This window comes from Lathyrus oleraceus, chromosome 5 (genome assembly GCF_024323335.1).
Source record: "Lathyrus oleraceus cultivar Zhongwan6 chromosome 5, CAAS_Psat_ZW6_1.0, whole genome shotgun sequence".
NCBI lineage: Eukaryota > Viridiplantae > Streptophyta > Magnoliopsida > Fabales > Fabaceae > Lathyrus > Lathyrus oleraceus.
In genome coordinates, this window is record NC_066583.1 from 92,221,748 (window position 1) to 92,234,471 (window position 12,724).

General features: G+C 35.9%; 1 protein-coding gene and 1 pseudogene across 1 annotated transcript; one reads left to right on the forward strand and one right to left on the reverse strand.

Moving 5' to 3' along the window:
- The first annotated feature begins 2,014 nt into the window (after nt 1-2,014).
- On the forward strand, nt 2,015-8,441 carry LOC127087787 (DNA-directed RNA polymerases IV and V subunit 2). The gene is made up of 7 exons (XM_051028717.1): nt 2,015-2,691; nt 2,941-3,153; nt 3,459-4,342; nt 5,148-5,439; nt 6,057-7,001; nt 7,262-7,533; nt 7,776-8,441. The coding sequence occupies exons 1-7, from the start codon at nt 2,203-2,205 to the stop codon at nt 8,275-8,277; spliced, it is 3,597 nt and encodes a 1,198-aa protein (XP_050884674.1). The 5' UTR covers nt 2,015-2,202; the 3' UTR covers nt 8,278-8,441.
- Nucleotides 8,442-9,372: 931 nt separating this feature from the next.
- Nucleotides 9,373-11,865, reverse strand: LOC127087788 (uncharacterized; annotated as a pseudogene).
- Nucleotides 11,866-12,724: the final 859 nt, after the last annotated feature.

The following is a 12,724-nucleotide window of genomic DNA, read 5'->3' on the forward strand; positions in this document are numbered from 1 at the left end:
GTTTAGTTTTTTTTCTCCAAGATCAAGGTTGATTTGGAGATTTTTGCACAAGTCTTTGCAACTTGTATCCAGCAGAGTGAAAGCTTTGAAGAACGGAGGTTCTTGCAAAGGAGTAGCGGTAACCGGAGGATCAATTGAAAGACTTGGGTTAAGATTTCGCAATTTGGATTCAGCCGAGTGAAAGCTTTGAAGAATGTAAGTTCGGTCAAAGGAGTAACGATAACCGAATGATCAATTGGAAGTCTTGTGTGACTTGATCTAGCCAAGATTAGAGGAAGAGAAGGAGCTAAGATAAACAATCAAATATAGGGTTTGGGGGGTTTAAATTTCTACTATTTTTCTTGTAAACTACTATTGCAAAGGTTAATTACAATATCTTAATTCTATTTAGAATTGGGGATAAACGTACCCATAATGAGGATAATTATGGAACTTACTAAAAAATCTTGGAGTTTTCTCTCTCTCTCTCTCTCTCTCTCACACACACACACACACACACACACACACACACATTTTATATTTTGATATTGAACTTAGGGTGTAAATTTTGTTTAGTATAAAAATTATGGTTATGTTAAAGTTTCTCAAACTGTTTTGGTAAAATAATTGCAATTATATTTTCATACTATAAACACAAAGGGAAAAAAGCTTGGTGTCGTAGGCAGCTCGATGACTTCTAGACTTTTTCTTGGTGTGTTGTCTCTTGGATTGGTATAGGTTCCGGGATAACGACTTAATTCATTCGCGACACCGTTTCTTACACGATATTGTTCCTCTGATTGACATGTTGCAAGCTCTTTTCAATTCAAAATATTCTTTCTACTAAGGTTTGAGAATTCTACTATTGCACCATGTTAGAAACATTATTCAATAGATTATTCGCTCCTTGCACGTCGAGGTTAGCCTATAACAATTGAAAGTTAGGAAGCATCTTCTGTCCATGCATCACATGCAGCGGTTAAGGTCTAAGCGAAAGTTTTCCCTAGTGGAATTGTGGAGCAAATCGAAGGAATGGAATAGGCTGGAATGCTCCTTGACTTATCTTAGGTTGGACACGATCTTGATGCAAAGGGACAACCAAAAAGGCTATCATGACTTAATCATCCTTTCTTTGAGGAATATGTGGTAGATCTTTAATTATTTCAGCAGTAGCGACAACGATTTGCCATTGAATGACGGATCTAGTAGCTTTGGAAGCCACCATTGTAGATGAATTCGAAGGAGATATGATGGAAGATATGAAGGAAAGGATATTGAAATTCGAGAGAAGCGATTGGAAAATTGAGATCTAAACTTCTGACGGAGGAGATTCGATTGAATTATGAGAGATTTGATCGTGAAAATTCGTATGAATAAAGAATTAATACCCATAGACAATATCAATGTTTCGTAACGAAATCAAATTTTATCTGTAAGTGAGGATGCATAGCTTGTTGCGGTGATTCAGAACTTCCAATATGATGGAGAAGGGTCTGACTTGTAAGGTTAACATTCAAATGTTCAAGTCAAGATGAGAATATAAAATAATAATGAATATGAATGAATTTGAATACATATAAAAAATAATGCATTTTCCCTTATAAATAAGAGAAACAATTATTCGTCAAATTGATGTAAATAATTAGCAAAGTTTTAGAGTATGGAACTTATTCTTTTTGAACATTTTCAACATTAGCTAAAGGATCAAAATAAAACTATAAATTAAATTAAGAGATACAAAATGAAGAAGAATTAAACCAGATTTAATTTTGAAAGGAATCAACCAACATATACTTTCATATTTTTATTTTATGGGAGCATAAATTAACATCTCCCTTTAAAACAAACCTATACAATTCAAGAGAAATTAGGAGAAAAAAAGGTGATATAGTTTTCTCATCCCTAGGACACATGCGTCATTTCCTAGCGGTTAAAAGTTGAGGAAAGTTAAGTAAGTAACTAATCAGAAGTACCATTGTGAAGTTGGAAATCCCACATATACCCCCTTCAAAGTAAAGTATTACCCGTAACAGTTCCGAAATGCTTATTGAGCATCAAAGAGTACGAAACGCATTTTCGTATACTCTCTCAAAATCAGTCTCACACTCACTCCACTGAGTGAGAGCAAACGAAACACTAGAAGCAAATTGTAGAAAAAAACCCTTTGTCCATAAACCCTAAATTTCCATCAAAGCAAAACCAGTGTAGAAATTGTTAACAACAATGGGTCACGTAGGATCAAGCAAAGACGTTAGCATAGCGGGGCTAGATATGAACGATTTACTCGACGACAACATCGACATGGAAATGGACATTGACCTAGACGAAGATCCATCCAATGCTGAAATCCTCAACGAGCTAGGCGATGATATGGTGAAATATTTCTGCAAAAAAGCTTCCATGATGTTCTTCAACGAGTACGGTTTGATCAGTCACCAGATCAGTTCGTTTAATCAGTTCGTCACTAGCGGACTTCAGAATACCTTCAATTCCTTCGGAGATCTCAGTGTTACTCCTGGTTTTGATCCTTCTAAGAAAGGTGATAGCGAGCATTATCGTTACGCCACGGTTAAGTTTGGTAATGTGACTCTTGATCGACCTAAGTTTTGGTGCGGTGAAAATAATGCTCAGGAGTTGAAGATGCTTCCTAGACATGCTCGTCTTCAGAGGATGACTTATGCTTCCAAAATGAAAGTGAATGTTCACGTTGAGGTTAGAAGGTTTTTCCTCATTTCTTTAGGTTTTCATTTTATCAATGTGGTTAAACGTTCATCAAAATTCTAAGGTATTTTTGTGGTTTTGTTAGAGGGATTTTTTATTCTTTGAAATATAGGGTTCATATTTGCTGTTTATGTGTTATTAACCAGAAATGATTATTTGATTGTGTTTTTGAAATGTGTTTATAGTAGAAGATGAAAAGTAAGAGAGATAGAGATTAACTAAACTGTGTGTTAATTACAGGTATATATTCCGAAGAAGGTTCGGAGTGATAAATTTAAGACTGGAAAAGAGGAGTACATTGATAAAGAGACGGTTATGGAAGAGAGCAGGGAAATAACTATCGGTAGACTGCCCGTTATGGTCAAGTCTAATTTGTGCTGGATGAGTGAAGTTGAAAAAGGTGATTGTGAATTTGACCATGGAGGCTATTTTCTGATCAAGGGTGCTGAGAAGGTTAGCTTTATTCATGATTTGCTTGCATACATTTCTGTCTTGTTTGTTACAGTTTTCATACTATTTAGGGTTAAATATGTGTTTGGGCCTATAAAATTCTAGATTGTTTGAGTTGAATCCCTACATAAATATCTGTCCCTATTTTTCATCAGGGACTAACTAAAAGCACTCTTTCGAGTAAATAGATCAAAATAGGGACTGAAGTTGAGTAAAATTAATCTAGGGACTGAATTTGAAAAAATTGTAATTTTAGAATTTTCACAATGTATTTCTATGCTGCTGTTTGTAAATTGCTTTTGTTGCAGATTTTTATTGCACAGGAGCAAATCTTTTTGAAAAGGCTCTGGGTGACAACTATTCCGTATTGGGCAGTTGCATACAAGTCACAGATGAAGAGAAATAGGATGGTTGTTAAATTAGTGGAAAATTCCACTTTTGAAGGAATCCAAAACGGGGAGAAGCTGCTCACCGTATATTTTCTGTCCGTCGAGGTTCCTGTATGGATATTGTTTTTTGCCCTAGGTGTCTCATCTGATAAAGAGATTGTTGACCTCATCGATTATGGAAAAGGAGATGGAAGAATAGAAAACCTTCTCTTTGCATCCATCCGTGAGGCGGATGAGAAGTGCAAAGCATTCCGAAGGGGAAATAATGCTCTCCTTTTCCTAGAAGAACGTATCAAAGGTGTCCAGTTTCCACCGCCAGAATCTATTAACGAGTGCCTTGACATGTATGTCTTTCCGAACATTAAAGGACTGAAAAGGAAGGCACGCTATCTGGCATACATGGTGAAGGTTCTTTTACTGGCGTATACTGGCCGCCGAAAAACTGATAACAGGGATGACTTTCGAAATAAGAGGCTTGAGTTGGCCAGTGAGCTACTTGAACGTGAGATTAGAGTGCACTTTGCACATGCTCGGAAGCGAATGGCGAAGGCTCTGCAGAGAGACCTCTACGGAGATCGTGATGTTCGTCAAATTGAGCACTATCTTGATGCTTCTATTATTACAAATGGTCTTCAAAGAGCGTTTTCTACTGGAGCGTGGTCACATCCTTTTAAAAGGATGGAAAGGATTTCTGGTGTGGTTGCAACTCTTGGCCGAACTAATCCATTACAAACCATGGCTGAATTAAGAAGAACAAGGCAACATGTTCAGTACACGGGAAAGGTTGGGGATGCTAGATACCCGTAAGTAACTTTTAACGGTCTATTTTAGTCTTTCTGTACTTTGTGAGGTTGGGAAAGTGTATAAATTTTAGTCTTTCTGTACTTTGTGCGGTGGGTGAAGTGTGTCAATGAATTTGTTTCATCTTAGCTGACTGAAAGGTTAAATATCAGCTTTATACTAAATCTTATAACTAATAATCATCAACATAAACATGTGAAGGCCCCTTGGAATATTGTTATCAACAAGAAAATCAATACTAAATCAAACTATCAACTGTCTGGTCTTTAAAACTCATGGTTCATCGATTCAATACTTTATAGTGCTGCCTATGTAGACTAGATGCCGTGTTTTTTTGGTGACTATCTTGGCCTCTTCCATTTCATTTTCAGTATCAGCTTCTGTAGAATGCCTTCATTGAGGGGATGTATCTGTAAAATTAGTAAGTTCTGATTGAAATGGTTGGTTAAGAAGTCGTGTTGAATTCTGTAATCTCTTCTTTTGTCATCAATGAGTATAACTTTATTAGTATCAACTTTCCAACCTTTACAGGGATTGATCTGGTCTCTGGCAGGGATTGATCTGGTCTCTGGCAGGGATTGATCTGGTCTCTGGCAGGGATTGTTCTGGTCTATGGCATCGTCTTAGTAGCTTTAGCTGTGTACTTGTTCTCTAGTTGAGTGATCAATGTGTGCAGTATAATGAATATTTGATTTCTCTTTAAGTTTATGGTTCAAATATGTTGTTTATATATGTTTGAACTATTGCTTTGTTTATTATAAAAATTTAAACGCATTCGTTTATTTTAATGGAAGTTTTTGGTTGCAGGCATCCTTCTCACTGGGGTAAGGTTTGTTTCCTTTCTACCCCTGATGGGGAAAATTGTGGACTAGTAAAAAATTTGTCTGTCACAGGAGTAGTAAGTACCCATGTAACTGAACCTATACTTCCGCACCTGTTTGATTGTGGAATGGAAGAACTTGTTGATGATACTACCAGTGTTCTTGGAAAAAAAGACAAAGTCTTCCTAAATGGGGACTGGGTTGGAGTTTGTTTGAATTCCGCATCATTTGTGTCAGAGCTACGAAATCGAAGACGGAGAAATGAATTGCCTAATCAGGTTCACTTTTAGTCTCATTCTACGATGATTGTGCATATCTACATTTTTCATATTTTATAATACTTATTTTTCATTTGAGTCATGGTGGAAAAAGGTTGTTGTCATATGCTATTAATTTGGCTTAATAGCTTAACATAAAGCATTTCACCTTGCAGAGAAGATGATACATTAATTAACAAATAGCATAGTTATGTATTTAAACATCTGGAAACTCAGTCTTTATTAGATATTAATTTTGCAGCTTGGTTTATGTCATATGATTAAATGGTCAGCATGATTATATTATTTGTTTGAACTTTTGCTTCCTACGGTTATTATTCAACAAGTTCATACACAATTTGAAAGCATCCCACACAATACTAATACTGAGTATGCACTGGAGTAGTGGAGTGGATCCTGTTGATTTTGTCAGAAGCTTCCAAATTCCAATACCACTCTTTTCACATTTCTTCTTCCTGTGTTACGTTTCCAATTCGGTTGACTTTGTAAGCTGTTTATTGTATCACCGTTTCCCTAATTTTGTCCCTGGTTCATATATAAAATAATGCTGTAGTAATTGCACTAAATTTGTGATTTTGTTTCTATTATTGAGCCTAGTGCTAACCATTTCTATTTAGGTTGAAATTAAAAGAGATCAAATTCAAGAAGAAGTGCGCATATTATCTGATGCAGGAAGGATTCTCCGACCGCTCTTGGTTGTTAGTAATCTGCTCAAGATTAAAGAATCTAAGTCGGAGCATAAATCTTTCCAGTCCCTGTTGGATAATGGCGTAATTGAGCTGGTTGGTCCTGAAGAAGAAGAGGACTTCAAGACTGCTTGGGGTGTTCAGTATTTATTTGGCAAAGAGGGAAAATCTTCTGTGAAGTACACGCATTGTGAGCTTGATATGTCGTTCTTATTGGGTATAAGCTGTTCAATGGTTCCATTTGCTAATCATGACCATGCTAGGAGAGTGTTGTACCAATCCCAGAAACATTCCTCACAGGCTATTGGCTTTTCTACGACAAACCCAAATATAAGAGTTGATGCTTTGTCTCACCAGTTATTCTATCCTCAAAGACCGCTATTTCGGACAATGACATCTGATTGTCTTGGAAAACCTGGATATCTAGGTCAAAGTAAAGTTCTTCCAAAGTCTGAATTCTATAATGGGCAGAATGCAATTGTAGCTGTTAATGTACATCTCGGATATAATCAAGAGGATTCCTTGGTGATGAACCGTGCTTCTTTGCAGCGTGGTATGTTCAGATCTGAGCACATCAGGAGTTACAAAGCTGAGATTGAAAATAAGGAATCTTCAGAAAAGAGAAAGAAACCTGAAGACATTGTGAATTTTGGAAAGATACAGAGTAAAATCGGTCGAGTTGATAGCCTTGATGATGACGGCTTTCCATTTGTTGGTGCGAATTTGCAGAGTGGTGATATTATTATTGGGCGGTGTGCCGATTCAGGGACAGACCACAGTATAAAGTTAAAACACACTGAAAGGGGTTATGTTCAAAAGGTTGTGCTGTCCTCAAATGATGAGGGGAAGAATTTTGCTACTGTTTCGTTAAGACAGGTAACTTGTGAATCCAAAAACTGCTTTAATGATGACTCATGTTTCCCTGTGGATGAATTTTTAAGGGTTACTGCACTGGTCAAACATACTGGATGCATGAGTGCAGGTGGAGATAGACATGCAAATAAATAAGTTTGTACATCATCTGAACATGAATGTTTTATTTGTGTTCCACAACTGAAATCTTTTTATTTTTTTTTATTTTTTTTACAAAGTTGTATTTGTCACTATGAAAAAATGTTATTTAATAATATTTGCAGGTTCGAAGTCCGGTTCTTGGAGATAAGTTCTCTAGTATGCATGGACAAAAGGGTGTTTTAGGATTTCTGGAGTCTCAGGAGAATTTTCCTTTCACTAAACAAGGTATTGTTCCTGATATTGTCATAAATCCGCATGCATTTCCCTCAAGACAAACTCCTGGGCAACTCCTAGAGTCTGCTTTAGGAAAGGGTATTGCTTGTGTTGGCTCATTGAGAAATGCTACCCCTTTCTCCACTCCTTCTGTTGAAGCCATTACCGACCAGCTTCACAGGTAATGTTTCATCACAACTTAATTTACTTTAAATACAGTTTAGGTTTACTTGTATTTCAATTTTTGCTCTTGCTTACTGTATGACTGATGTTTCTTGTTTACCAATAATGTCTTTCCAGTTGTAGATCCTTTTCTTGCATTTGCTCCAGGCTCACTTTAAATTTGTCATTCCAAAGTTTCACCTTTAAGTTGTCATGTTTTTTCGTTGTACTGAACCCTATTTTATGTTCTGTATCTGACAGAGCTGGCTTTTCAAGATGGGGAAACGAACGAGTATACAATGGGAGGACTGGTGAGATGGTTCAATCACTAATATTTATGGGCCCAACATTCTACCAGCGACTACACCACATGTCCGAGGACAAAGTGAAGTTCAGGAACACCGGCCCAGTTCACCCGCTAACCCGACAGCCAGTTGCTGACAGGAAGCGATTTGGAGGTATCAAGTTTGGTGAAATGGAGCGTGATTGCCTGATCGCCCATGGTGCATCTTCCAACTTGTATGAACGTCTCTTCACCCTGAGTGATTCGTCTCAGATACACATTTGTAGTAAATGCAAAAATGTTGCGAATGTGATCTTGCGGCCGGTATCTGGTGGCCGGAAAATACGAGGTCCCTATTGCCGATTCTGTGAATCAGCTGATGACATTGTGGTGGCCAGTGTTCCATATGGAGCAAAGTTACTGTCCCAGGAGCTGTTCAGCATGGGCATTAACCTCAAATTTGACACCGAGCTTTGCTAGACAACTACTATTCAACATGTCACATATCTAATGCTTTCCCTAGACTAGTCTTTTGAACTTGCTGTACATATCTGTACGGTTCCTGGTGTTAGAAATTCACTTTTCTTTGGCTTATTTTAATCAAACCTTTGGCTATCTAATTTCTAATATATTAATTTCTAATATCTTCTTTTGAACTTATAAATTCTAACTTTTGCCCAATTTCACCCATGTTTGAACTTGAGTGCTAACCACTCTCCAAAATGTGCTTTACTTTTTCGTTTATTCTCTTTTTATATCTTCCTCTATTGTTCGGCTATGTGACTAGCACCCAATGGCGGGTCATAAGTGGGCATCCATAGTAATTTTAACAAAGGTACCAAGATTGAAGAATCTGGTTTCCCATAAACCAGGATGCATTTTTCATATCTACAAAGTAAGCAAACAAATTCTATGCGAGATTTCAGTCAATTCTATGACATAATTTTTTATTACATGTTTATAATTCAAAGCATTTAATTGAATATCCCTTAATTATATGAATTAAAAATTTATGAAACAATTTTCTCCAATAGTTGTGTTACTACTTTACTTTGATAGCTACATTACTTGGACATCTAGAAGTAAAATTGTCTTTTGATAATATGTATATTGAGCTTCTTCCATCATATTTTATTTTATTATTATTATTATTATCTTTTTTAAATCTTGGTCTTTCGTTTTGCAACCGATTATTCTAAGAGTATTCTAAGAGGATCAATTCTACCATTTATGAATTTGATCCTATACAAAAATAAAATTATTTGAGATTCAACCATAGCAAATTTATAATCGGTGGAATCCAAATTCTGTCCTTTTTAAAATGTTTGAGAATTTTTAATTAAATTAATTTTTGATGAATTCTTATTAACTCACGTTTTTTTTACTCTATCTTTCCATTTAGTCCTTTCATTTTTTATAACTTTCTGATGATAAGATTCTTTAATACTCAAAATCAATACTATCATTGGATTTTTATTAGAATTGTGGAATTTTTAAAAGCTGGAGCACCATTTTCACCTCATAACAATATCAAGAAATTCAACATTATAAAATGGTAATGTCCATATCCCAATGTTATCTTTAAAATAAAGTCACTTTCAATTAGACTATAAATTTGATAAGTAAACAAGTTTCCAACATTATATGATAGTAACTCATAAGGATACATTGATTTATTCAGTTTTTTCTTTCATTTGTCCGATTTTATCTATTTGAAAGTAGAAATATAGACTCGCTCTCCAGCTCTTGAATAGGAACAGCATAGGGAGAGTTCCAATCAGCATCAAAAATTTCCCTAAGTTGAGATACAATGGCAGTGTTGTATGTCCCAAAGCTAACACCTGCTGTTGTATAGAAATAGTCCCATACAAGGTTACTTGTCCCAATGTGTGCCCTTACATTGCTAACTACATATTTTCCATGATTCACTCTTGTAAAATCAGGGTATACATTTCCTGTACTAGTTCCATTCTGTAATGCAGATCCTGTCTTGTTGAAACCCGGTACCATGTAATATTTGATCTCAACTTTACCAGCACATTTGTTGTATTTTGAAGAAAAGCATAGAGTGTTGGTGTAGTGTAGATACTTCAGATACTCATCTGTGCCATTGATGAAGTGTGCCCAATAGGCTACCAATATCTTTACCGTTGCATTCTTTGAAAACACAACCTGTTTGTTCGGTTGAAACAACGTGAGAAAATGTTGCTCTGGATAGTATAAATTATGCATTGTGTAAAAAGTCTAGTTACCTCAGATATTGCAGACGATAGCGATGACCAGTAAATTGTTTGGTCTGTATATTGTGATTGACCTAGCCAGTCCATGGTATTGATTCTAACCGTCTCTCTTGCTCCAACAGATTTAATTGTATCAATCCATGCCTGTTCATCACTCTGATAACTGCCAAATGATAGCTGCAAAACACCGATAATGCTAAGATCCAAGAAAACTCATAATTTTAACTCTCCAATATTAACTTCAACAAAGTTTGATTGTACCTAACAAATAATAAACATTACCTCAGGAGGAGCAAAGGAGAGATAGTTAACTTGGGGAAGTTTTGTTGAATAATTACTCCCAGGAGTTTGAGTTGAGGCTTCAAACATATAAGGGTCGGATAGAATAGGATACCCTGATACATGACGAGTCTTCACGTATCGAGGAAGAGGTGATCTATGACACACAGTTAGATACGATGATAAATAAAAATTCAAAAATGTTACACAGCACCGTAACTTTAGATCGAAGATTTATAGGATGTTCAGTAAGTAGAAATTTCTAACCAAGCAAACTTATATATACCATAAGGCTTGGATACTAGACTTACTTGCATCTCTCTTTAGGTTTGATGAAATGTGACCAACAAGGAACCTTTCTTTCAACTTGCCATTGTTGATCCATCACTGTTTTTGTGTAAGCTGAAGAATTCAGAGATGCTAGTTTCCATAAATTGTTAAAGTAAACTTCAACCTTTTTAGCTATTCCATGACAACCAGCAAGATAAATTCCAACTTCCTTGACCTAAAGCAAACAAGTAATCGGTAATGAAACAAACATCAATGCATGAACAGATAGTAAATTTTACTCTCGGAGTTTATGACATGTCCATAAACATCACATTAGATAAATAATCCAAAAAACAAATGAAACAGATATCATGTTGTGTAATCAAACCACACCTGTGTAAGAGATTTCCAATCATTATTTGCAGATCCAATATACACATCTCTATTATCAGATATCCAAACTTTAGCATGGACAATGCCAGAGCCCCACCAATCCTTGAGTAGCAAAGTCACATTCTTAACATTTGGCCTTCCAGAAGCAAGTTTGGAAGGTTCTAAGTTGAATGTCGGATAAATCCCAGAGTGAGACAGTAACCTAAATGAAACATATGACAAGAATTTAATGTATTCAGTGTCCACTATTGTTCAGTAACAACAATTAAACTAAGCAAAATTGAAACATACCTAATACTAACATTACGGTCTGCAGCATCATCCAATGCTTGATAAACTGCAGCACCTTGATGAGCACCAAATTCCTGCATCTGCTCTCGAGTGTAACCATAATCACCCGTGCGAGGATCGTCCGGCGAAGCTAGTAATTGCCAATACTGAGCAATTACGTCGAGTCTCCGCGTCGAGTTTGCAGCCAGCCACCGGAGCACATCGCCTATAACATGTCATACAAAATTTACTACAAATTATTACTACTAACAACTAATTACTAACAATAAAAAACGTACCGGTGGAGAGGACTCCGGGAACTTGGGAGAGGTGAGGCATATCGGTGGGGATGGATTGGACCAGCCATGCTTTACAAGATGAGTTAGACTCACAAAGTTTGTTTAAGCTGAATAATGTTAAGAGAAGAATTATCACAGTGAATCTCATGATTGATAAATGATAATCCTATAGTTTAGATTATTATGATAAGGTTAAAAATCAAATACATGATGATATAAAGCAAGTACTATTCTATTTGACTTTGAATGTGAAACTGTTATATTTTGATCTCAGACTCTTGGAATATACTGTTGGAAATATCCGTCATGCTTGGATCGAATGCAGTTCACATACACTCCTAAAATAATTTTTTCTTTTATTTTTGGTAAAAACCTAAAACAATATTTTAATATATAATCATATAAATAAATTTTGAGTATATTAAAATATCGTTTAATTTGTCAATCACATAAATGATATTAATAATATGGATCCTCATATAATAAACTATAAATATCATACTCAATTAAAGATGATTTCATTGTAAATTATTACTATACAAATAAATCAATTTTAATCATACTCACTTTTACATTGAAACATCAAATATAAGCTGACTTTTTTTTTTACAGAAAATATAAGCTGACAAAGGATTATATATTTGGATTTCATGTGAGTAAAATAGAAAATACTCGACCTGTATTGTTGATCACAAGATGATTTTGCGTGCTGATTTGTAAAAAGGGAATGAATTTACTCATATATCTTCTTGGATATTTATAAACGTTGTTGTCTTGTTTATTAGAGAAACTGACACCAGTTCTAATGTCCACAAACTCGACTACACGTTTATGGGCTTTGACTCACTAGTAGGAAGACTAGGGTGAGTCATCCCTTTATTGCAGAAGGTTGAGTGATAGAGAGAATTCAACACATAAGAGGCGGGGCGAGCTTGATAACGTGCTCGCCACGTAATCCCGCCCCATTATGTCATTTAAGATTTGGAGAGCGGGGCGAGCTTGATAACGTGCTCGCCACGTAATCCCGCCCCATTATGTCATTTAAGATTTGGAGAGCCGGCATGCCGAGTGTTTTGTCCTTTTAATGGACTCGTTTAATGATAGTTAGATTTGACTAAAAATATTCCAGTTCATAGTCCCTCAAGCACAAGGCCTATAAGGGCGAAGTGAATAAGT

Coding starts and splice junctions, on each gene's coding strand:
- LOC127087787 (XM_051028717.1), top strand. CDS start 2,203: ATGGGTCACGTAGGATCAAGCAAAGACGTTAGCATAGCGGGGCTAGAT. Junction 5,440..6,056: donor GAAATGAATTGCCTAATCAG/GTTCACTTTTAG, acceptor ATTTCTATTTAG/GTTGAAATTAAAAGAGATCA. Junction 7,534..7,775: donor ATTACCGACCAGCTTCACAG/GTAATGTTTCAT, acceptor TGTATCTGACAG/AGCTGGCTTTTCAAGATGGG.